The 25,902-nt window shown below is 46.1% G+C and overlaps 3 protein-coding genes across 8 annotated transcripts in view; all 3 read right to left on the reverse strand.

Moving 5' to 3' along the window:
- The window catches only part of LOC308580782 (uncharacterized protein), a 144,562-nt gene extending 135,518 nt beyond the window's left edge, over positions 1 to 9,044 (reverse strand). Inside the window, exon 1 of the mRNA XM_081182945.1 lies at positions 8,842 to 9,044. The gene's annotated coding sequence lies outside the window, so the exon portion shown is untranslated. The remainder of the gene's footprint in view (positions 1 to 8,841) is intronic.
- Positions 4,330 to 11,947, reverse strand: LOC308580943 (uncharacterized protein). 2 transcript variants are annotated; one of them, XM_081183281.1, is made up of 3 exons: positions 11,850 to 11,881; positions 10,854 to 10,958; positions 4,330 to 7,919 (listed from the first exon to the last, which is right to left on the reverse strand). In XM_081183281.1, exons 2-3 carry the CDS (start codon positions 10,867 to 10,869, stop codon positions 6,793 to 6,795), a joined length of 1,143 nt encoding a protein of 380 aa, XP_081039407.1. In that variant the 5' UTR covers positions 10,870 to 10,958; positions 11,850 to 11,881; the 3' UTR covers positions 4,330 to 6,792. The 2 variants fall into 2 exon arrangements, with proteins under 2 accessions (XP_081039407.1, XP_081039406.1); XM_081183280.1 differs by lacking the exon at positions 10,854 to 10,958 and having other exon boundaries at positions 11,850 to 11,947.
- Positions 11,948 to 18,314: 6,367 nt separating this feature from the next.
- On the reverse strand, positions 18,315 to 25,860 carry LOC308580972 (uncharacterized protein). Of its 5 annotated transcripts, XM_081183335.1 has the most exons (3): positions 25,810 to 25,849; positions 21,010 to 21,101; positions 18,315 to 19,696 (listed from the first exon to the last, which is right to left on the reverse strand). In XM_081183335.1, exon 3 carries the CDS (start codon positions 19,680 to 19,682, stop codon positions 18,666 to 18,668), a length of 1,017 nt encoding a protein of 338 aa, XP_081039461.1. In that variant the 5' UTR covers positions 19,683 to 19,696; positions 21,010 to 21,101; positions 25,810 to 25,849; the 3' UTR covers positions 18,315 to 18,665. The 5 variants fall into 5 exon arrangements, with proteins under 5 accessions (XP_081039461.1, XP_081039459.1, XP_081039460.1 ...); XM_081183333.1 differs by lacking the exon at positions 21,010 to 21,101 and having other exon boundaries at positions 25,810 to 25,860; XM_081183334.1 differs by lacking the exon at positions 21,010 to 21,101 and having other exon boundaries at positions 18,315 to 19,693; positions 25,810 to 25,856.
- Positions 25,861 to 25,902: the final 42 nt, after the last annotated feature.

The following is a 25,902-nucleotide window of genomic DNA, read 5'->3' on the forward strand; positions in this document are numbered from 1 at the left end:
TTTCCGTTTTGGAGGTGCTTCGCAAAACGAATTTCCTATGGGCTTGCTTCGCAAGACGACAATGTCTTGTGAGTTCCTTCTGGTTTTTTCCCCTCCCCCCCTTTTTCTAAGCTGCTAATCAGCTGATCCGATCAGCAGATAAGCCACTAATAGCGCTAATCCGCTAATCCTTCAATAGGCTTGCTTCGCAAGACAAAAAAACCGCTACACAAAGAGAATCACAGAATGGATTATTTTCGTCTTGCAAGGCACCACTGTATCTAACTTTGAGTAGACTACAGAGCCGTGGCTAGGTGATATTGCACCCCTGGCAGAACCATCCAGATTGCACCTCCCGCCACAGACAAATTAGCTCTTCTTTCCACCTCTCCTCCAATTCTTGCTATGAGCTTTCGTGTCTGTTTCAATTCCATTGGCTTCCTCAACTGTCTGTGGAATGAGCGATAGCGTCCAACTCCTGAGAGGAGGAAGCTGACCACCATTTTGCTTTACCTCAAGGCTGTATCCAACCAAGATACACTCAGAATGTACCCACTGCAATTAATGGACCTAAGCTTAACCAATTGGCATTCAATATTTATTGATGTTTCTAATTATGATTTACATATATTTTGCTGGGTTTATCCTTACATAGTGTACTCCACATTATTATATTTTTTAATGAAAGTGCATATTACAAATTTGTAAAAATAAATTCAAAAAGCAGAACTAACATTGCATTCAGCCCTTCAGCTTTTTAAAAATTATGATTAAGCAGTTTCTTAATAACTCTTGTAACTCGCTCTATGTGGGGCTGCCCTTGAGACTGACCTAGAAACTCCAGCGGGTGCAGAATGCCGCGGCGAGACTCCTTACGGGATCCTCGCTGCGAGATCACATTCACCCGCTGCTATACCAGCTGCACTGGCTCCCGGTGGAGTACAGGATCAGGTTTAAGGTCTGGTTTTAACCTTTAAAGCCCTATACGGCCTAGGACCCTCGTACCTACGGGACCGCCTCTCCTGGTATGTCCCAGAGGAACTTAGGGTCTTCAAACAAAAACATCCTGAAGGTCCCAGGCCACAGAGAGGTTAGGCTGGCCTCAACCAGAGCCAGGGCTTTTTCGGCTGTGGCTCCAATCTGGTGGAACACTCTGTCCCAAGAGTCTAGGGCCCTGCAGGCCTTGACATCTTTCCGCAGGGCATGCAAGACAGAGCTGTTCCACCAGGCCTTTGGTCAGGGCACAGCCTGACTCCCTCCTTTGGCAATCTTCACAGAACTTTAGCCTAATGGTTGCCATCAATTTGATTTGAATTAATTTTATAATGAAATGATTTTAGAATGTTGTACTATTTTATTGTTGTTAGCCGCCCTGAGACCGGCTTCGGCTGGGGAGGGCAGGATATAAATAAAATTTATTATTATTAATTTCTAAATTAAAGGAAAAGTCAGTGGGTATCCTTAAAAAAATCAAGTGAGAAGAAAGGTTTTATTTTGTTTTGGACATTTTTAAACTTTCCAGGATGGCTTTCCAAACAAGAATAACCACAAAACAGCAAAAAGCACGACTTTACACACAGACAGGAGCAATAAAACATCTCCAAAATGCCAGAGATTTTAAGAACTCTCTCTATAAAATTACAAAAAGTTGAGATAGAAAAGCATAGCTTTTTTCCACTCTGCAGGAGAAAGGATCAGAGCTCTGATGAAAGATTTTTCCACAAGAAAGGGGAACAGGGGGTTTAGAAGATCTTTCCACAAGAAAGGGGAACAGGGGGTTTAGAAAGTTTATCCCACACCTGAATTTGAAGAGCTTAATTCCAAAAGGGGCTTAAGTCAATTGCAACCATAAATTTATTTCTGACTAGGTCCTTTCTGACTGCAAACACGATTTTCAAGGCTTGCTAACATAGTAACTTAGGCCCAAAATTTATACAAGATTCCACACACACCCCGCCCTATATTGGTGGGACTCACAGCAATATCGACAGGCCAAAACTGGATTTTTGGGGGGTCAAAATTAAGTCCCTTTTGGAATGAAGCTCTTCGTTTGTTCATGAGTAGTTATGAAGTTTGTTGTACACTAACAAAATTGGGCATCACCCATGTGAGTTCTCTGATGTGAAGAAAGGTCTCAACTTTGATAGAAGCTCTCTGGTTTGTATCCAACCAAGGCTACATTCACACCATATCTCCGATTTACTATGATGCGGCTTTATACAGGCAGGGCTTCCCCCAAAGAATTCTGGGAGGTGCCATTTATTAAGGGTGCTGAGACTTCTTAGGAGACCCCCTGTTCCCCTCACAGAGCTACAATTCCCACGAGTGTTTTAACATGCCAGCTCCCATAATTCTGTGAGGGAAGCCATAGCTGTTTAACGTGGCACCATAATGCGTCAAATGAATGGTGTGAATCGTAGAGTTGGAAGGGATACCGAGGGTCATCTAGTCCAACCCCCTGCAATGCAGGGATCTCAACTAGAGCAGTGTTTCCCAACCGGTGTTCCGCGGCACACTACTGTGCCGTGAGACATCGGCTGGTGTGCCGTGGGAGGGAGGCGGGCGAGTCGGGCGGTGAGAGGCGGCGGCGGCGAGGATCTGCGTCGAGCCGGGGGCGGCTCCGCAGTGGTGGTGCCGAGCGGCGGGGCAGCGCGCGCAAAAGGGAGGAGCGCGAGACAGCGGAGGAGGAGGAGGCCGGCATGTCCGGGCAGCAGCAGCAACAGCAGCAACTCCCGCCGCCGCCCCCTCCTCCGCCCGCTATCGCCGCCACCACCACAACAGCCGCCGCCGCCTCAGCTGCCGCCGTCCCTCAGTCCCTCGCTCTGCTGCCTCCTCCCACCCCGGCAAGGGGGAGGGAAAAAACTTTCACTTTTGTGCGTCCCTCCCGGCGTGACGCTGCGCGCTGACGTCACGGGGCGGGGCTTTAATGGTGGTGTGCCGCGAGATTTTTTTCCGGTAAACAGGTGTGCCGTTGCCCAAAAACGTTTGGGAAACACTGAACTAGAGCATCCATCACAGATGGCCACCCAACCTCTGCTTAAAAACCTCCAAGGAAGCAGAGTCCACAACCTCCTGAGGGAGACTTTTCCACTGTCCAACAGTCAGAAAGTTCTTCCTGGTGTTTAGTCAGAATCTCCTTTATTGGAGGTTGAAGCCGTGGGTTCAAGTCCTACCCTCCAGAGCAGGACAAAACAAGCTTGCTCCCTATGCTATGTAACAGCCTGTGGCGATCACACAGGGTCCCTGGACATTTAACTGTCTATTGATCCCTGTGCCACCACTGTGCTCGCTTCCCCGCTGCCACCAACCAGTTACTCTCTGGTAAAACACTGAGTCCAGGCAGTTGTTAAAAAGTGAACAACAACAAAAAAGAAAGTTTATTTTACAAACATTAACAAGTTTATGGTTTCTCAGCTAATATTCCTGTCAGTATCCTAACTTTAGTTTCCTTACCGGCCTATACCTTCCTAATACCTTCTGACTGATTATCTCAGCTGTTTGACTGACTCCTCTTAACGCATTCTCTCATTCTCTCACACCAGACTAGCCCAACCCACAGACTTATCTTCTCTGTCTCTTCTAAGTCCAGACTGTCTTCTCAACAACTCTAACTCTAACCCCTAAAAAACCCTCTGTGCTTAAACCTTATACACAGTTAACTCTGCCCCCTGGGTTCCTATTGGTTAGTCATTTTACAATTACCGTATTTTTTGCACCATAACACACACTGTTTTCCTCCTAGAAAGGGGAAATGTCTGTGCGTGTTATGGAGCGAATGCCTGCGGGTGGCGGAGGGGATCTGCTGCAGTCATGAGCAGAGGATCCATGGTTCCCCTTCCTTCCCTCCTCCGTGGCTCGCTTTGAAACAGCAAAGCGGGAGAAGAGCCGTGGAGTGGGGAGGAGAGAGGGACAGAGAGCCTGCTTCTTTAAAGGAGCAAAGCAGGAGGGGAGAGGAGCCTTCTCCCCTTATACCCCTCTTCTGCATTATTAGCAGCATCCTTCTCCACCCACCCCACACGTGCTTCTTCTCCCCTTAAACCCCTCTTCTGCATTATTAGCAGCATCCTTCTCCACACACCCCACGTGTGTTCCTTGTCCCTTGAGTGCTTTTCCTTCCTTCCCCAATTAAAACGTGGTTACAAAGCACGGATCCACATGGATCCTCAGGATTTTTGCATTGGGCTACTCCAAATTCACTGTCAGATCACATGTCTGTGGCCACAGCATGAACCACAAAAATCATATATCCACTGTTTCGTTTAGAATATTTTTTTTCTTGTTTTCCTCCTCTAAAAACTACATGCGTGTTATGGTCTGGTGCGTGTTATAGAGTGAAAAATACGGTAGTTAACCCTTTTCCTATGAACCCAGTATGATGTCACACACAGAGGAGGGCAAACGCCACACAGTCCTTCAGATCTTTGAGGATGGCTATTGTATCTCCTCTCAATCTCCTCTTTTCTAGGCTAAACATACCCAGCTCCTTCGACTGTTCCTCATAAGGCTTGGCCTCAGAGTAGACCCATTGCAAGTAATGAATCTACGTTAGTTAGGCCCACTGGCTGACTAGCATTGGCTTCAACTCTCCTTGCAGTCTCCATTTCTATGGGTTCTCTCCTCTGTGACTCCGTTGATGAGACGCAAGGTACTTACTAGTACTAAAGCTCTTTCCAAACTCGAGGCATTTAAAGGGTTTCTCCCCTGTGTGGACAGTTTGATGTGAAATAAGGCTAGTGCTAAAACAGAAGCTCTTTCTGCACTCTATGCATTTAAACGACTTCTCTGTGTGGATTTCTGGGTGGGAACTGAGGTACTAGCTATTACTGAAGCTCTTTCCGCACGCTGAGCGTTTGAAGTAATTCTCTTTCGTGTGGATTCTCTTGTGAATTGAGGTTGGGTTAGGGTGAATTCTCCGGTGTGAACGGAGGTTTGTGCTGTCGCTAAAGCTCTTTCTGGGCATTTGTATGGCTTCTCGCCCGTGTGAATCTTTTGATGTGATGAAAGGTTGTGTCTCCTACTAAACCTCTTCTTGCACTCAGGGCATTGATAGGGCTTCTCTCCCATGTGGATTCTCTGATGAAGAGTAAGGTATTCATAAGCGCTGAAGCTCTTCCCACACTCCAGGCATTTATACGGATTCTCCCCGGTGTGGATCCTGTGATGGGAAGTGAGGGTGGTGCTCCGACCGAAGCAATCCAGACATTTAAACAGTTTCTCCCCTGTGTGGATTCTCAGGTGCCTTTTGAGGGTTGATCTGTCACTGAAGCGCCTATTACCGTCTGAACATTTAAAGGATTTCTCCCCTGTGTGGATTCTCCAATGAGCAGTGAGGCTCGATTTCGAACCAAAGCTTTCCCCATACACTAAGCACAGAGTCCTCTCCTTTCCTCCATCCATGTTTTCTTGGATTTCCAAAATGTCACCGTCTTCAGAGGCAAGGGATTTATTCTTCCTCATCTCATTTCCTTCCGTATGTGTGATTTGGCCTCCCCTCTCTTTGCAACTGGTTAGTTCCAAGGCACCTCCATGTGACTCTCCTTCGTTCTCACTCTCCCAACATTCACCGGGAAGAGACACAATTATTTGGTAAGGCCCCCAAAGAGAAAAGGAGCATGAAATCAAGGAAGAAACGCAATTGACTGCTGTTGTGAGGGACATGATAGAAGAGGGGGAGAACAGAGAGAGACACAAGAAGCAACTGACATTGGGGGAAGGGTTATACAGTGGTACCTTGGGTTACAGACGCTTCAAGTTACAGACCCAGAAATAGTACCTGAGGCTAAGAACTTTGCTTCAGGATGAGAACAGAAATTGTGTGGCGGCAGCGTGGCTTTCCTGTGGCCTTCAAGAGCAAACCCAGACTTAAGGATTTGCTTGCCTTCTTCTCTGGTGGAGACTGGGCAACCTTTGGCACAAGAAGTGGCAGAGCAGCAACCAGACACATTGGGGTCTGGGAAGGCTCTCCTCCAGTGGCGAACAATTGCTTGTGCAAGCCTTATAGTCAATGACACACATTGGGGGGAGTAGGGCTGGGGAACACCAGTGGGCAGCTTCTGACAAGGCAACACAGACAGTGGCATGAGCCTGAACAGCAGCAGATCCCATGGCTGCAAGGAAGCAGAAACACACAAGCTCAGCAAGGCAGGGGGAGAGACGTCATCAGAGGAAGAGGCCGTTTGCTCCCTGAACTCCTCTTATCGGAGCTATGAAAGATGCCATCTACAACTGAATCAGCGCAGTTCACGTCCGTATCCTCACCTTTCACTAGAGGAGGATTCCCACACTTGGGTCTCCGGTTCTTTCTGGACTACAACTCCCATCACCCTCAGCTAGCTGTATTAAGGGATGATGGAAATCATAGTCCAAAAAACAGGTAGAGGCCCAAGTTTGGTAAAGCTTGAACTAGGGTATCTAGGGCAATTGTTTTCCTAACACAGGCATTTTTAACAATTCTGGATGCTCTTCTGTAAAAATATATCTAAAAAACTGCATTTAAAACAGAATCTGATTTTTTAGCAGTGCGTGCTGGATAAGGTTGGTTTCTTTTTGCAGTCTAGGGTACAGCAGCTCTCTGCCCAGGAATTCCCAAGAAAGGCTTCTGCCTTGTCACGTGAAGTGCAAGCATTTTAGTGAATGACAAACATGGGGGGACCAGAACACAATCATTGTTTTACTCTCTGTAGGAGTTACTTGATATGAATAAAGATCTTCCCACACTCCAGCCCTTTCTAAGATATTTCCCTTGTATGAGTTTTTACTGTTTAGGAAGGGAGCCCCTATCACTGATGGGAGCCCCTATCACGCCAAACATTTCTAAGATTTCCTTCCTGTATGATTTCTTTTGTGTCTATTAAGGCCGCTACTCTGACTGAAGCTCTTTCCACACTCTGAACATGTATATGGTTTCTCTCCTGTATGACTTCTTTGGTGTCTAGTTAGGTGACTCCTGTTCCTGAAGCTCTTTCCACACTCGGAACATTTATATGGTCTGTCCCCTGTATGAGTTCTTTGATGCAACATAAGGGACCTACTGCAAATGAAGCTTTTTCCACACTCTGAACATGTATACGGTTTCTCTCCCATATGAGTTCGTTGATGCAATGTAAGGGAGCTACCACGACTGAAGCTCTTCCCACACTCCAAACATTTATACGGTTTCTCTCCTGTGTGCACTCTTTGATGCAAGGTAAGGGTGCCATTCTGACTGAAGCTCTTTCCACACTCCAAACACGTATATCGTTTCTCCCGTATATGAATTCTTTGATGCAAGGAAAGGGAGTAGATGCGACTGAAGCTGTTGCCACATTCCGAACATTTATAAGGTTTGCTGCCTCGATGAGTTTGTTGATGTCCAGTAAGCGCACTGCTGTGACTAAAGCTCTTGCCACACTCAGAACATGTATATGGTTTTTCCCCTGTATGAATGTGTTGATGCAAGGTAAGGTCACTACTTTGAGTGAAGCTCTTTCCACACTCTGAGCATGTATACGGTTTCTCTCCTGTATGAGATCTTAGATGGAAGGTAAGGCCACTACTTTGAGTGAAGCTCTTTCCACACTCGGAACATGTATATGGTTTCTCTCCTGTATGAATTCGTTGATGGGAGATAAGGGAACTACTCTGACTGAAGCTCTTTCCACACTCCAAACATTTATACGGTTTCTCTCCTGTGTGTACTCTTTGTTGATGTGAGGTTAGAGCTGACCGACTACCCAATATCTTTCCACACACGGTGCATTCATGCTTTTTCTCCTCTCTGGGAATTTGGTTTTCACCACCCTGAGACGTACAAGAGTCACCCTCTGGCTTCTGCTTTCGTCTCCCCTCTCGCCTTCTGCCTCCAACTTGAAAGCTCAGCTTCCTTTGCTCCCCCTCCTCTTTGGATCCTTTCGGTGACACTTCTGATTGTTCCCCTTCTGCCAGCATCCCTTCAACAACTCCTGATGGAATAAAAAGGCAAACTGATGAAATGCTAAAGGAGCGTCTTCACCCCAATCATTCAGTCAGGACACAGAAATTCAGGTCCCAGGGCCTTGTGGCAGTTCCCTCACTGTGAGAAGGGAAGTTACAGGGAACAAGGGCCTTCTTGGTAGTGGTGCCCACCCTGTGGAACACCCTCCGGTCAGTTGGCAGAAAAATAACTATGCAACTATTAGAAGACAACTGGAGGCAGCACTGTGTAGGGAAGTATTTAATGTTTTATGTTTGATTGTGCTTTTATATTTGTTGGAAGCCACTTAGAGTGGCTGGGGCAACCCAGTCCAACCCGTGAGGTACAAATAATGAAAGTATTAATGTTAGTATTATTATTTATTGAGTTTATATACTGCCCTATACCCAGAGGTGTCAGCATGATTCACAGAAAAGATCACAGAATAAAAACATTTTTGCATGGCGCCTAAAGGTGTATAATGAAGGTGCTAGGTGAACTTTCCTGGGGAGAGCTTTCCACAGACGGGGAGTCACTGCAGAGAAGGCCCTGTTATTGTGTTGCTAGCCTGCAGACCACTTGAGGAGGAGGCCCACAAAAGAGAGCCTGAGGGTCCAGGAAGGTTCATACGGAAAGAAGTAGCCTTTGAAGTATTGTGGTCCTGAGCCATTAAAGGCTTTATAGGTCAAAACCAGCACTTTGAATAGGGCCCGGAAACTATTTGGTAGCCAGTGCAGTCAGACCAGGATGGGGGTACTATGCTCAAACCACCTTGCTCCGGTGAGCAACATATCTGCTGAATTCTGCACTAGCTCAAGTTTCCAAACTGTCTTCAGAGGCAGCCCTACGTATAATGCGTATCTAAATCTAACCTTGAAGTTACCAGAGCATAGACAACGGTAGTTAGACTATCCCTGGGCCCAGGGGCGTACCTGGGCCACCAGACAAAGCTGATGGAAGGCACTCCAGGTCATCTGAGCCTCGAGCGACAGCAAAGGATCCAGGAGAACCCCCAAGCTACAAACCTGCTCTTTCAGAGGACGTGTAACCCTATCAAGAGCAGGCAAGCTTCCAGGCATCTGTTCTAGGGAACCACCCACTAACAGCACCTCACTCTTATCTGCATTGAGCTTCAATTTGTTGGCTCTCATCCAGTCCACTACGAAGACACTGGTCCAGCACTTCCACTGCCTCACCAGCAGATAGGAAGGAGAAATAGAGCTGAGTGTCATCAGCATACTGCTGGCAATGTACTCCAAACCTCCAGATCACCCCACCCAGCAGTTTTATATAGATGTTAAACAACATGGGGGGTTGGATTGAGTCCTGTGGAACCCCACATTGAACGTTCCATGGGGCTGAAAAGCATTCCCCAAGTAACACCCTCTGGGAACGACCATCCAAGTAGGATTGGAAGCACCGCAAAGCCAGTTCAGAGAGCTGCTCCAGAAGGATACTATGGCCGATAGGATCATAGAATCATAGAGTTGGAAGAGACCACAAGGGCCATCGAGTCCAACCCCCTGCCAAGCAGGAAACACCATCAGAGCACTCCTGACATATGGTTGTCAAGCCTCTGCTTAAAGACCTCCAAAGTAGGAGACTCCACCACACTCCTGGGCAGCAAATTCCACTGTCGAACAGCTCTTACTGTCAGGAAGTTCTTCCTAATGTTTAGGTGGAATCTTCTTTCTTGTAGTTTGGATCCATTGCTCCGTGTCCGCTTCTCTGGAGCAGCAGAAAACAACCTTTCTCCCTCCTCTATGTGACATCCTTTTATATATTTGAACATGGCTATCATATCACCCCTTAACCTTCTCTTCTCCAGGCTAAACATGCCCAGCTCCCTTAGCCGTTCCTCATAAGGCATCGTTTCCAGGCCTTTGACCATTTTGGTTGCCCTCCTCTGGACACGTTCCAGTTTGTCAGTGTCCTTCTTGAACTGTGGTGCCCAGAACTGGACACAGTACTCCAAGTGAGGCCTGACCAGAGCAGAATACAGTGGCACTATTACTTCCCTTGATCTAGATGCTATACTCCTACTGATGCAGCCCAGAATTGCATTGGCTTTTTTAGCTGCCGCGTCACACTGTTGGCTCATGTCAAGCTTGTGTAAACTGTAACTGAGTCAAGTTTGTGGTCAACCAAGACTCCTAGATCCTTTTCACATGTACTGCTCTCAAGCCAGGTGTCACCTAGTATTGAAAGCCACTGAGAGGTCAAGAAGAATTAACAGGGACATGTTTCCCTTGTCTCTCTCATGACAGAAATCAACATACTGTACAGGGCAACCAAAGTAGTTTCTGTGCCAAAACCAGGCCAAAACCTGACTGAAATGGATCTGGTCTGTGACTACTCACTCCAGAACCTTGCCCAGGAAAGGTTAATTAGCAACTGGCCAGCAGTTAGTTAGGATTCAGGAATTCAGGGAATGCTTCTTAAGGAGTGGTTTTACCTCTGCCTTCTTCAAACATGGAGGGACCACCCCCTCTTGTAAAGAGGCACTGATCATCTCCCTGGTCCTGCCAGCTGTTCCCTCCCTGCTGGATTTTATCAGCCAAGAGGGGAAAGGGTCTAAAATGCAAATGGTCACTCTGACTGATCCAAGAACCGTGCCCATATCCTTGAGCCTTACCAACTGAAAAAACTCATCCAACACAACAGGACTAGAATGTGCTCTGGACAACCCATGAGACTCATCTGCTGTAACAGCAGAGTCAAGGTCTTGGTGGATACAAGCAATTTGATCGCCAAAAATGCGTTGCAAACAAGTCACAGCCAGCTACTGCTGGTTCTACTCCTCCTTTGGGCCAGCCTGTAAAAGGCTCTGTACAATTTGGAAAATCTCTGCCAGACGACATGTTGAGGATGCAATGGAGGCAGAAAACTATGCCTTCTTTGCTGCCTTCACTGCCAATAGGTAGGCTTGATAATGAGCCCTTACCAGTGTTTGGTTTCATTAATTTGGGTCTTTCATCCACTTGTGCTCAGTCTCCCAGCTTGGAGTGTACCAGGGGGCCAATTGGGCTCCACAAAGTGGGCGAGGACGCTCTGGGGTGTTCATATTATTAGTAGTTGTATTACCAGTACTATTATCATTATTAGCCTGTCTGTATAAGGCCTCAGCCACACTTTTAAAGTGGACTTGAAATTGCTTGCTTCTCCTTTTTTAAAAAACCTCTTCTGCCCCGAACTGCTCTTGCAGAAACTGCTTACTTAATTGAAACAAAAATATATAAAATGTGTGTGTTGGGGGGGTATTGGCTTGTTTTTGTTTATGTTTTGATAATGTACTTTGAGTTCTTATATTGTAATTTTATCCTGTGAACGGCCCTGAGGCCAGTGGGTATTGGGAGGTATATAAATTTAATAAGTAATAGTAAAATCAGGCCGGATAAAAATTATTACAAATTCCAGGGGGAGCCCCTGCAGAAGGTTTTTCAATGCTTAAGGGTTTGCCTTGACCCCAAGCCCTATGGGGAGCCCAAGGGAGGTCCCCCACCTGCCAGAGCTGGCCTGCAGGGAGGAGAAAGATCTGCCCTTCCATTGGGAAAAGATGTCCTACCCCCATAGAAATGGGGAAACACCTATAAATGAATCATTTTAGCTGAATTATATACAGAATGCATTAATTATGACAAATGTAAATATTATGGGAAATACCCTTTGCAAAAGCGTGGGCATTAGGAGAAATCTACACTAAAATGCTGACCAACTTTCAAGAGGTTGAAATAAATTAAAATTAAATTATTTAAAATTAACACTATTTAAAAATAATAACATGTGAAAATCTGGGTAAATTGACGACTAGAAGAAGGAGACAGAAAAAACTTACATTGAAACGGTTTGCCTAATAGGGTTCTTTTTCATCCCTCCCCACACTCCCTCCAGCTGCACCCCCAATCTCCCTCCCCTTATAATACATCATAATAAGACGCACCTCCAGCGCCTCCGCGAGAAAGTACGGCCGCCGCCATGACCAGCAACTGACCCCCACCCGCGCACCAAAGCGAGACAGGAAGCGGAAGCTCCTATTCTCCCGTCAGCCTTTCCCCCCCTCCGCTCTAGGAATCTCAGCTCTGTCGCCGCTGCTCTTAACCGTTTCGGAGCCGAGCGGCAGGAGCCTCTGGGCTTCTCCGGGCAAAGAGCGAGGAGAGGCGCTGGTCTCGCCTCCGGAAAGCCCCGCTGGATCAGCTGCACGGGAGCCCCAAAACGTTTTCTAAACTATTTATTATTATAATTATTTTCAATTTTCAAATTAACAACGTTTTTTCTTTTGGTACATACATATCCAATCCAAATTTGCAATAATTACCTCCCCCCCCTTTCCATTCCCCCCTTTTATTCTCCTTGCATTAGAATATATTACAATTACTATATATTTCCTCAATTAATTTCAACCTATTTTCTCCCTCCTAATTCTATTCTTAGTTCATAAATGTTACATCAAACCTGCTAATGTTTTGGCTTTTTACAGTGTTCTCTAAAATAGTTTATAAAGTTTTCCCATTCTTGATTGAATTTTTTCTCATCTGATCGGTAAGTTTAGCCATTTCGGCATAGTCAATCATCTTAGTTATCCATTCTTCTTTCGTTGGGACCCTTTCTTCTTTCCACATCTGGGCTAGTAGCATCTGGCCCCTGTAGTCGGATAAATAAACAGTCTCTTTTGCTTTCTTGGCATTTTTTCTCCTATTACACCTAGTAAAAAAGCCTGTGGTTTTTTTAACATACGTAATTTTAAGAATTTTTAAAAGTTCATTGTATATCATTTCCCAGAAGCCCTTTACTTTTTTACACGTCCACCACATAGGGGAAAAAATTACCTTCCTTATCCTTACATTTCCAGTATAAATTAGAGGTATCTATATACATTTTAGCAAGCTTTACTGGGGTGAAATACCATCGGTACATCATCTTCATATAATTTTCTTTTAATGAACTGCATGCTGTGAATTTTAAAATCTCTTTGCGCAGTTTTCCCCATGATTCAACCGGTACATTATAACCTATATCTTTTGCCCAATGTATCATTACAGGGGAACTCGAAAGATTAGAATATTGTGGAAAAGTTCACTTATTTCAGTAATTCAACTTAAAAGGTGAAACTAAGATATGAGATAGAATCATGACATGCAAAGCGAGATATGTCAAGCCTTTATTTGTTATAATTGTGATGCTCATGGCATAAGGAATCCAAGCCTAGGTTTGACTGTATTTGCATACTATTTTTATATTATTATAAGCATTAAGAAGAAGTGCTTGATCAAGTCAGTGGTCCTTCTAGGGCAGCATCCTGTTCTCACAGTGGCCAACCAGAGGGAACCAGAGGGCAGGATCCGAGCAGAAGAGTGCTCTCCTCTCCTGCAACTGGTATTCAAAAGTATTGCTGCCTCTGAGGACTGGGGGTGAAGAAAATATTGTGACTAGAATCATAGAGTGGAAGGGCCCTGTGGGTCATCTAGTCCAACCCGCTGCAGTGCAGGAATCCATGATGATGTTGGCATCCGTCTGTCTCGGGAGACCATGGAGGAGTGTGCCTTTGGGGGTGAGGTCAAGATGTTGGGAGAGTTGCAGGGCCTTCTCTGGCTGTAGAGACCAATATGGGGGACATGTTTATTCTATGACCTATGGATCCCTTTCGCTCAGATATGGGGGGGAGGGGGAATCAACTCAGCAGGGGGAGAGAGAGAGAACATCCCTGGAGGGGGTTGGCACAGTGTAGGGAAATAATGCATAGACAGGAAAAAACAGAAAAATGTGAAGGGGTGCTGAAATTGCGCTCAAATAATATCGAGGGCACAGGTGAAAGGCATAGCAAGTTTCTAGTTCTCTTGCTTTGGAATGAAGAGCTGTTTAAATAGGAACCAAGGAAGCTGCCTAGTCCAGAACCAGACCATTGGACCATCTAGATCCGTGCTGTCTGCACTGACTGGAAGCATCTCTCCAGGTTTCAGGCAGGGATGATTTCCTAGCCCTGCCGGAAGATGTCGGGAATCGAACCCGGAACCTTCTGCACCTAAGAGCCACTTTCGTCTTTTAAGAGAAACCACCCTCAGAATTCAGCAGGCACCATGGATGTCTGGGTGTTACCAGGATGAAACTGTCTCACCTGCTGCTGCTTCTCCTCTTCCCGGCTCAGGAGGAAACCTCCGGCCAGGGCCACCGCCTGGGAACTGGTCTCCGCTCCCTGATCCTTCACCCAGTTCTCCATCTCCGGGGGGGGGGGGGAGGACAGCCAGGGATTGCTCCAGGACTACCAGGTCCAGGATCTGAGCCTCGGTGTGTCGCTCTGGCTCCAGCCACTCCCTGCAAAGGCGGTGGAGTCGGCTGCAAACCTCTCGGGGTCCCTTGGCCTCCTGGTAACGGGAATGCCTGAATCTCTGGCGCTGAGCATGTGAGCTGAGGGCGTCCTCATCCAGGAGGGTCTTTATGGCTCTTCCCAGGATCTCCCAAGTGGGGCGGTTTGGGGATTTGGGCAGCAGCCTCCAATATGGCTGAAGGATTGTCTCCTGCAGCCTCTTTTCCTATTCTTTCCAGGTTCTGCTTCAAGCCAAAGGCTGGCCAAGGAAGCGTGGACCACAAAGGGGCTGAGCCAGAGGTGGGGGAACCTCAGGTCCTGCTTCAAGCTGCTCTGGGTTGGAGCAGGATCTGGCCCCAGCTGCCCTGCTTCCTTCCATGCATCCAACTTCTCCACCTCTCTTCTGCAAAAGAACCATGTACAAGGCAGGAGGGAGGAGGGGCGCTTGTCCTGGAGGACCAAGCTGCTCCTCCTGTTTCCTGTTGCCTCTCTAGGAATCCTGCACTTCATCTTTAACCCTTTAAACACCAGACAGCTGGGGTGGAAGAAAATCTCTCCTTTTGGGGGATTCTGATCTCTACTTCCACAAGGTTGGGACATCTTAGGCAGTGTGGTATAGTGGTTAGAGTGCTGGACTATGGCCTTGGGAGACCAGGGATCGAATTCCCCACCAGGTGGCCATGGGGCAAGTCACTGCCTCCCAGCCTAACCTACCTCACAGGGTTGTTGTAGGGGATTAAAGGAGGAGAGGAAGAACCATGTATTATATGCTACGTTCAGCTCCTTGGAGAAAAAGGCAGGATATCGAATCTAAGAATGGGGAAAAGTTGGAATGCGACCTAATGGTCATCTAGCCCAACCCGATACACACACACACACAAACACAACAGATTTGTTCGGGTTGTTTTGGTTATTAGTTTGTATTTTGTGGTTTGGATCTTGATTTTATTCTGAGACCCCAAGTTATAGGACGGTATATAAATAATAATAATACAGTGGTGCCTCGCAAGACGAAATTAACTTGTTCTGCGAGTTTTTTCGTCTTGCGAGTTTTTTTGTCTTGTGAAGCACGGTTTCAATTTTTTCAAAAAAATCTTCAAAAACCTCAAAAAAGGCTCCCCGAAGTCAAGTCGCAACTGCACCTCTTCAAGCAATGCACCCTGTATTACTGTAACGGTTTTAAGAAAAAGGAAACAAACTTGCAAGACGTTTCAGTCTTGCGGAGCAAGCCCATAGGGAAATTCGTCTCGCGAAACAACTCAAAAAACCAAAAACTCTTTCATCTTGCAAGTTTTTCGTCTTGAGAGGCATTCGTCTTGTGAGGTACCACTGTAATAATAAGAAGGCATTGGGACGATTTTATGGAACCAAGAAGGTGGGAGCCAGAAAGTCTGGGAGCCACTGTGTGTCACAGATTGCATTTCAATTTCCCTGCGTTATTTATGTTCCCACCTTGTGAATGGGCTGGGCAAGGGGGGATGTGTGTTTGTGTGTGTATGGGCAGCTTCCATAGAATGATAGAGTTGGAAGGGACCCCAAAGGTCCTCTAGTCCAACCCCCTGCAATACAGGAATCTCAGCTAAAGCATCCCTGACAGGTGGCCATCCAACCTCTGCTTAAAAACTTCCAAGGAAGGGGAGACCATTCACTGTCAAACACAGATTCACATTGTGATGGAACTGGATCTGAGCCAGGTGGCACTAATAGTGAGGAAAGGATCTGTAACACCCCAGACCTTTGGGGAAAGCCTGCAGAGTTCAGGCAAGCAGAGAGGAAGGAAAAGCATAATTTCCTCTCTCACTGCATTTAACCCTCAGAGGACCAAAATCTCTTCTGCCAGGGGAATCCCAAAACTGAATTTATCTGCTTTTCCCTGAGATTAATGTTAAATAAGTTGGAGTTCTTGTTATTAAATATACTAAGAGAAAAGCACACCAAGAACTCAGGCCAATGTAAGTTTCAGTAGTGGGAATCATCCCTATTAGCAAATCAATAGTCAATTGTGACAAAAACTAATCCATTCAAAAGTATGTATTCTGACAAGGATTATAAACTCAAATAGAGATTACAAACTCAAACTCATAAGGACATGTATAACACAAAAATTCGTTACAGAAATAGAGATAAGAGTTTATGAGTAGAGAGAAGTACATGTTCATCCATAGTCACATTCGACGTGGAGGTCTTAGTTTCAATCATTAAACAGAAGTCAGAAGTCACATTATGGATCGGAAACCAGGACAGGGCCATGTTTCAATGTATTCACCTTCATCAGCTGGTACAAGGCAGCTTCTTGGGTTCCTCCAGTGTCGTTTTCGCAATTGAGATCATTCCTCTGGGGAGAAAGACAATACATGACCCTTCCATTTACCCTCTGGTGGGCAGTAGCAGCTGAATGGGGGGGGGGGACTTGACCTTTTGTCTCAGTTCAGTGGCCCACAACAAGAAATCTTGAGCGTTGTCTCTTAATTCCCTGAGAAGCGTCAGACCAGCTGACATACAGCTCTTCCCTGAGATTAAGCACCTTTTGGGAACAGTGGGACTGACTCCTGAGAAAACCTGCACTGAAGCGAGTTGTAAATGGATTCTTAGGAACTGCACACTTGTTTTGGCTATTTCATCTTTTGTAGGCGTTCATTATTTTGTTTCCTAAAATTTACATGCAGCTTTACTGTACATATATGTTTGGGATTTTTTAAATCCATGGTTCAGGAAAAATAAAACAATGACATTATCAGTAAAAAAAAAACCCTAAAATGAGTATTTTATTGTTAAAAATAACGAAACAAACAATAAAACCTGGATTAAAACACAGTGAAAGTGACTGCCTCGTATCAATAGGCAGTGAGTTGGGTGCAGTAAGTTGGGTGCAAATATTCTTCAATTTTTTGACTGCTCTGTTGGTACAACGCATTTCCAAAATTAATTTCCTAACAAGTCGCATGTGCACAGAGCAGATCCCCACAACGAACCAAGGTTTCCTGGCTTAGATCCTGGGGTTCCTGTGGACGTCAGCAGCAAACCCGGCCTTAAGGATCTGCTTGCCTTCTTCTCTCGTGGAGAATGGGCAACCTTTGGCACAAGAAGTGGCAGAGCAGGAAACAGACACATTGGCAAACAATGGCTTGTGCAAGCCTTATAGTGAATGACACACATGGGGGGGAATAGGGCTGGGGGACACCAGTGGGCAGCTTCTGACAAGGCAACACAGAGAGTGGCATGAGCCTGAGCAGCAGCAGATCCCATGGCTGCAAGGAAGCAGAAACACACAAGCTCAGCAAGGCAGGGGGAGAGACGTCATCAGAGGAAGAGGCCGTTTCCCCCCTGAACTCTCTTATCGGAGCTATGAAAGATGCCACCTACAATTGACATCCGTATTCTCACCTTTCACTGGAACAGGATTCCCACACTTGGGTCTCTGGTTCTTTCTGGACAACAACTCCCATCACCCCCAGATAGCAGCAGTAAGGGATGATGGGAATTGTAGTCCAGAAACAGCTAGAGACCCAAGTGCAGGAAAGCCTGGACTAGAGTATCTAGGGCAATTGTTTTCCAAACACAGGCATTCTTAACATTTCTGACTGATCTCACCTGGTGTACTGTGTCCAGTTCTGGGCACCACAATTCAAGAAGGACACTGACAAACTGGAATGAGTCCAGAGGAGGGCAACCAAAATGGTCAAAGGCCTGGAAACGATGCCTTATGAGGAACGGCTAAGGGAGCTGGGCATGTTTAGCCTGGAGAAGAGGAGGTTAAGGGGTGATATGATAGCCATGTTCAAATATATAAAAGGATGTCACATAGAGGAGGGAGAAAGGTTGTTTTCTGCTGCTCCAGAGAAGCGGACACGGAGCAATGGATCCAAACTACAAGAAAGAAGATTCCACCTAAACATTAGGAAGAACTTCCTGACAGTAAGAGCTGTTTGACAGTGGAATTTGCTGCCAAGGAGTGTGGTGGAGTCTCCTACTTTGGAGGTCTTTAAGCAGAGGCTTGACAACCATATGTCAGGAGTGCTCTGTTGGTGTTTCCTGCTTGGCAGGGGGTTGGACTTGATGGCCCTTGTGGTCTCTTCCAACTCTGATTCTATGATTCTATGATCTTCTGTGCACATATATCAGAAAAAACTGCATTTAAAACAGAATTTTTTAGCATTGCGTGCTGGTTAAGGTTGATTTCTTTTTGGGGTCTGGGGTTCAGTAGCTCTTTGCCCAGGAATTCCCAGGAAGGGCTTGTGCTTTTGTCATTGGAAGTACAAGCATTTTAGTGAATGACAGAAATATGGGGGGGGGGGACGACAACCAGAAAACGATTCATGGCTTACTCTCTTTAGGAGTTATTTGATATGATTAAAGACACTCCAAACGTTTCTAAGATACTTCCCTTGTACGTGTTCTTTACTGTTTAGGAAGCGAGCCCCTGTCACTGAAGTTCTTTCCATGTGCCAAACATTTTTAAGATTTCCTCCCTATATGACTTCTTTGGTGTCTAGTTAGGTGACTCCGGCGCCTGAAGCTATTTCCACACTCGGAGCATTTATATGGTTTGTCCCCTGTGTGAGTTCTTTGATGCAACATAAGGGAGCTACTGCAAATGAAGCTTTTTCCACACTCCGAACATGTATACGGTTTCTCTCCCGTATGAGTTCGTTGATGCAATGTAAGGGAGCTACCACGACTGAAGCTCTTCCCACACTCCAAACATTTATACGGTTTCTCTCCTGTGTGCACTCTTTGATGCAAGGTAAGGGTGCCATTCTGAATGAAGCTCTTTCCACATTCCAAACATGTATATCGTTTCTCCCCTATATGAATTTTTTGATGCAAGGAAAGGGAGTCGATGCGACTGAAGCTGTTGCCACATTCCGAACATTTATAAGGTTTCCTGCCTCGATGAGTTTGTTGATGTCTAGTAAGTGCAGTGCTGTGACTGAAGCTCTTTCCACACTCAGAACACGTATACGGTTTCTCCCCTGTATGAGATATTTGATGCAAGGTAAGGTCACTACTTTGAGTGAAGCTCTTTCCACACTCTGAGCATGTATACGGTTTCTCCCCTGTATGAGATCTTTGATGCAAAGTAAGGCCACTACTTTGAGTGAAGCTCTTTTCACACACTGAGCATGTATAAGGTTTGTCTCCTGTATGAGTTCGTTGGTGCAATATAAGGGTCCCACTCCTACTGAATCTCTTTCCACACTCTGAACATGTATACGGTTTCTCCCCTGTATGAGTTCGTTGATGTGAAGTAAGAGCTGAGCGATTACAAAATCTCTGTCCGCACAATGTACATTCATGCTTTTTCTCCTTTTTGTCAATTTGATTTTCACCACCCTGAGACATACAAGAGTCACCCTCCGGCGTCTGCTTTTGTCTCTCCTCTTGCCTGCTGCCTCCATCTTGAACCCTCAGCTTCCTTTGCTCTTTGGATCCTTTTGGTGACATTTCTGATTGTTCCCCCTCTGCCAGCATCCCTTCAACATCTCCTGATGGAATAAAAAAGCAAACTGATGAAATGCTAAAGGAGCGTCTTCACCCCAATCATTCAGTCAGGACACCGAGATCCAGGTTCCAAGGGCCTTGTGGCAGTTCCCTCACTGTGAGAAGGGAAGTTACAGGGAACGAGGCAGAGGGCCTTCTTGGTAGTAATAATAATAATTTATTATTTATACCCCACCCATTTGGCTAGGCCTCCCCAGCCACTCTGAGCGGCTTCCATAAAAACCAAAAATACAGTAAAATATCACACGTTAAAAACTTCCCTGAACAGGGCTGCCTTAAGATGCCTTCTGAATGTCAGGTAGTTGTTTATCGCTTTGACATCTGCCTGTGAACGCCCTCCCGTCAGATGTCAAATAAACAACTATACAAGTTTTAGAAGACATCTGAAGGCAACCCTGTATAGCGAAGTTTTTAATATTTGATGTTTTATAATGCTTTTAAATAATGAAAGTATTTGTTAGTATTATTATTTATTGAGTTTATTTACCGCCCTATAAGCAGAGGTCTCAGCGTGGTTCTCAGAAAAGATCACAACATATATAATCAGAATAAAAACAATAACACCCTCCTCTCACAAGAAAAGAGCCATATTTGAAAAAGGGTATAGAATGTCAAACATATCAACCAAAATTCTGGTTAAAAAGGAACTTTTTTGCCTGGCACCTAAAGGTGTATAATGAAGGTGCCAGGTGAACTTCCCTGGGGAGAGCATTCCACAGATGGGGAGCCACTGCAGAGAAAGCATTGTTCTCATGTTGCCACCCTCCGGACCACTTGAGATCAGAAGGGGATCTCAGGGTCCGAGTAGGTTCATATGCAAAGAGGTGGTCCTTGAAGTATTGTGGTCCTGAGCCACTAAAGGCTTTATAGGTCAAAAGTAGCACTTTGAATTGGGCCTGGAAACTAATTAGTAGCCATTGCAGTCAGACCAGGGTGGGGGTAATATGCTCAAACCGCCTTGCTCCAGTGAGCAACCTAGCCACTGAATTCTGCACTAGCTGAAGTTTCCAGACTGTCTTCAGAGGCAGCCCTACGTATAACACATATCTATATTTAACCTTGCAGTTGCCAGAGCATAGACAATGGTAGATAGGCTATCCCTGTCCAGATAGGGGTGTAGCTGGGCTACCAGCCAAAGCTGATGGAAGGCACTCTTGGCCACCTGAGCCTCGAGTGACAGCAAAGGATCCAGGAGGACCCCCCAAGCTACGAACCTGCTCCTTCAAGGACGTGTAACCCCATCAAGAGCAGGCAAGCTTCCAGGCATCTGTTCTAGGGAACCACCCACTAATAGCACCTCAGTATTATCTGGAGTGAGCTTCAATTTCTTGGCTCTCATCCAGTCCATTACCCAGGCAAGACTCTGGTCCAGCACTTCCACTGCCTCATCTACAGATAGGAGAAATAGAGCTGAGTGTCATCAGCATACTGCTGACAACGTACTCCAAACCTCCGGATCACCCCACCTAGCAATTTTATATAGATGTTAAACAGCATGGGGGATAGGATTGGGCCCTGCGGAACTCCACGGGCCTGAAAAGCATTCCCCAAGCAACACCCTTTGGAAACGACCATCCAAGTAGGACTGGAACCACCGCAAAGCAGTGCCACCCACCCCCAGTTCAGAGAATCACTCCTGAAGCATACCATGGTTGATGGTATCAAAAGCCGCTGAGAGGTTGAGAACAGTGAACAGGGACATATTTCCCTTGTCTCTCTCTCTCGACAGAGGTCATCATACAGGGCGACCAAAGCAGTTTTTTGTGCCAAAGCCAGGCCTAAACCCTGGTTGAAATGGATCCAGAAAATCAGCTTCTTCCAAGCCTTTCTGGGAAATGATCTATAACGAGTTGAAAAAGGTATTTAAGTATACCTTCCCAAAGAAACCAGAGGCCTTCCTTTTGGGCATTGTTGGCCAGAGGGTGTTAAAGAAGGACCGAACTTTCTTTATGTATGCAACAACAGCAGCAAGAATACTTATCGCAAAACATTGGAAGACCCAAGATTTGCCCACTCTGGAAGAATGGCAGACGCAACTGATAGACTATATGGAATTGGCAGAAATGACTGGCAGAATCCGAGACCTGGGAGAAGAGATAGTGGAAGAGGAGTGGAAAAAGTTTAAGGACTATCTACAAAAATATTGTAAACTGTATGAATGTTAAGAAGATGCAGGATAGAAAACAACATGGCATCAGCAACTTAGTTGAAAAAAGTATGAGAATAAGTGATGTTTAAGAACAAAGATGAAATTTGGATTAATATTATGTCTAATTTAAATATCTAAGTTTTTGATAAAAATATCTAAAGCTGGAGACATAATACTTGAAAATTACAAAATAAGAGTTGAAATAAGGTGATAAATTGCTGCTTATAATTTTATAATTGGGAACGCAGGAAAGGGAGATGTGATGAAGTCTGAAAGGCTATGGAAATATGGTTTTTGGATACTTGATTTTGTTGTATTTTTTCTATTCTGTGTTAATCTTTTTGCTTTTTTCTTTCTCTCTTTGTTTGTTTTATACTGGTGATGGTATTTTATGTGTTTGGTGATTTATTGTTTAAAACTTTTAATAAATATCTTTTTAAAAAAAGAAAAGAAAATCAGCTTCTTCCAAAAGCACCTGGATCTGGTCTGCGACCACTCGCTCCAGAACCTTGCCCAGGAAAGGGAGATCAACAACTGGCCGGTAGTTAGGCTTTCTGAATTCAGAGGTTTCTTAAGGAGTGGTTTTACCTCTGCCTCCTTCAAACATGCAGGGACCACCCCCTCTTGTAAAGAGGCACTGATCATCTCCCTGGCCCAGCCTGCTGTTCCCTCCCTGCTGGATTTTATCAACCAAGAGGGGGAAGGGTCTAGAGTGCAAACAGTCGCCCTGACTGATCCAAGCACCTTGTCCATATCCTTGAGCCTTACCAACTGAAAATACTCATCCAACACAACAGGACTAGACTGTGCTCTGGACAACCCATGAGACTCATCTGCTGTAACAGCAGAGTCAAGGTCTTGGTGGATACAAGCAATTTTATCTTCAAAATGCTTTGCAAACAAGTCACAGCCAGCTACTGCTCGTTTTACTCTTCCTTTGGGCCAGCCTGTAAAAGGCGCCTTACAACCCAGAAAATCTCTGCTGGACGACATAATGAAGATGGAATGGAGGCAGAAAACTATGGTTTATTTACTGCCTTCACTGCCACTAGGTAGGCTTGATAATGAGCCCTTACCAGTGTTTAATGCATTAATTTGGATCTTTCATCCACAGTATTTTAAGCAACTATTTTTTTGGTCAGATCACTTCCTGGTGCAACTGGACTTCTCTACGACCCTTCCCCTCTGCAGGGAGGTGGGACCAATTCGGATGGTCCGCCCCCGCCACTTAATGGATCCAAATGGTTTCCAGAGAGTGGTAGGGGATGCTTTATCCCATGTTGATGGCCTTTCAGCTGATTCCCTGGTGGCCCGCTGGAATGCGGAGTTAACCAGGGCTATCGACTGTCTGGCTCCGAAGCGCCCTCTCTGATTGCATGGAGCCCGGACAGCCCCGTGGTTTTCTTCGGAGCTGAGGGCGATGAAACAATCGCTGAGACGGCTAGAGCGTCGGTGGCAGAAAACTCACTCCGAATCTGACCGGACACAGGTTAGAGCTCAACGTCGAGCCTAACAAGTGGCGATAGCGACAGCGAAGAACACTTTCTTCACCGCCTCTATTGCATCTGCAGAAAATAGTAGCAGGAGACTCTTTCAGGTGGTCCACAATTTAACGGAACCACCTTTACCACCGGGGCCTTGTAAAGACCCCAAGATCTCCTGCAACGATTTTGCAAAGTTTTTTGCAGATAAAATCACTCATATTCGGAAGGAGCTAGACACCACCGTGGGAGCAGGGCTGGGGCGGGAGAGTGCTGGAGCTCTGTCTGGTCAAGTTGCATGGAATCAATTTCAATCCGTTACCCCCGAGGATGTGGACAGGCTGCTTGGACGCGTGAAACCAACCACCTGTCTCCTTGATCCTTGCCCATCCTGGCTAATAAAAGCAAGCCGGGAAGGGCTGGGTGATGGGCTCTGCGGGGTGGTGAATGCTTCCCTCTGTGAGGGAACATTCCCAGATCCGCTGAAAGAGGCGGTCATTAAACCGCTTCTTAAAAAACCATCTTTAGACCCGGCCAGTATGGCCAACTATCGCCCAGTCTCAAATCTTCCATTCTTGGGCAAGGTGATTGAGCGGGTGGTTGCTGAACAACTCCAGGCACGCCTGGAGGATGCGGACCATTTGGATCCCTTCCAATCGGGGTTCAGGCCTCATCATGGGACTGAAACTGCCTTGGTCGCATTGGTTGATGATCTCCGGCAAGCTAAGGACAAAGGTGAGAGCTGTTTCCTAGATCTGCTGGATCTCTCAGCGGCCTTTGATACAATCGACCATAACATCCTTCTGGACCGTCTAGAGGGGTTGGGAGCTGGGGGCACTGTTATACAGTGGTTTCACTCCTTCCTCCTGGGCCGTGTTCAGAAAGTGGTGGTGGGGGATGAGTGTTCAGACCCTTGGGCCCTCATTTGTGGGGTGCCTCAGGGTTCCGTCCTCTCCCCCATGCTTTTTAACATCTATATGAAGCCGCTGGGAGAGATCATCAGGGGGTTTGGACTGGGTGTCCATCAATATGCAGATGATACCCAGCTCTACCTCTCTTTCAAATCAGAACCAGTGAAGGCGGTGGAGGTCCTGTGAGAGTGCCTGGAGGCGGTTGGAGGCTAATGGATTGAAGTTGAATCCTGACAAGACAGAAGTACTGTTCTTGGGGGACAGGGGGCGGGCTGGTGTGGAGGACTCCCTGGTCCTGAATGGGGTAACTGTGCCCCTGAAGGACCAGGTGCGTAGCCTGGGAGTAATTTTGGACTCACAGCTGTCCATGGAGGCGCAGGTCAATTCTGTATCCAGGGCAGCTGTCTACCAACTCCACCTGGTACGCAGGCTGAGACCCTACCTGCCCGCGGACTGTCTCACCAGAGTGGTGCATGCTCTAGTTATCTCCCGCTTGGACTACTGCAATGCGCTCTACGTGGGGCTACCTTTGAAGGTGACTCGGAAACTACAGCTAATCCAGAATGCGGCAGCTAGACTGGTGACTGGGGGCGGCCGCCAAGACCACATAACACTGGTCTTGAAAGACCTACATTGGCTCCCAGTATGTTTCCGAGCACAATTCAAAGTGCTGGTGTTGACCTTTAAAGCCCTAAACGGCCTCAGCCCAGTATACCTGAAGGAGCGTCTCCACCCCCATCGTTCTGCCCGGGCGCTGAGGTCCAGCGCCAAGGGCCTTCTGGCGGTTCCCTCATTGCGAGAAGCAAAGCTACAGGGAACCAGGCAGAGGGCCTTTTTGGTAGTGGCGCCCGCCCTGTGGAATGCCCTCCCATCAGATGTCAAAACAATAAACAACTACCTGACATTCAGAAGACATCTGAAGGCAGCCCTGTTCAGGGAAGTTTTTAATGTATGATATTTTAGTGTTTTTTTGGTTTCTGTGGAAGCCGCCCAGAGTGGCTGGGGAAGCCCAGCCAGATGGGTGGGGTAAAAATAATAAATTATTATTATTATTATTATTATTATTATTATTATTATTATTATTATTATTATTATTATTATTTTCCCTACTACATTTTATAGTAATTTATATTTCGTGTTAGCCACCCTGAGCTAGGTCCTGGCCAGGGAGGGCGGGGTATAAATAAATAAATATTATTATTATTATTATTAATGCACAAGGTTCTGCCTTGAGCCCAAGCCTTATGGAGAGATGAAGGAAGGTCCCCCACCTGCCCAAGTTGGCCTGCAGGAGGAGAAAGACCTGCCCTTCCATTGGGAAAAAAATTCCTACCCCTATTCAAAGGGGGAAAGAACTATAAATGCATTGTTTTAGCAGAATAATGTACAGAAATGCATTAATAATGGGAACTGAAAATATTATATGAAATACTAGAGAAAGGAGACGCAGGAAAAAAACTTACATTGAAATGATTTACCTAATAGGGTTTTTTAAACTCCCTCTCCACACTCCCCCCAGCTGCACTCGCGTTATAATACAAAATAATATGACACACCTCCAGCGCCTCCGCGAGGAAGGAGAGCCGCCGCCATGACCCGCATCTCCCCCCCACCCCAAAAGCGGGACAGGAAGCGGAAGCTCCTATTCT

The sequence above is a fragment of the Podarcis bocagei genome (genome assembly GCF_964188305.1).
Source record: "Podarcis bocagei genome assembly, chromosome: 2".
NCBI classification, from domain to species: Eukaryota; Metazoa; Chordata; class Lepidosauria; order Squamata; family Lacertidae; genus Podarcis; species Podarcis bocagei.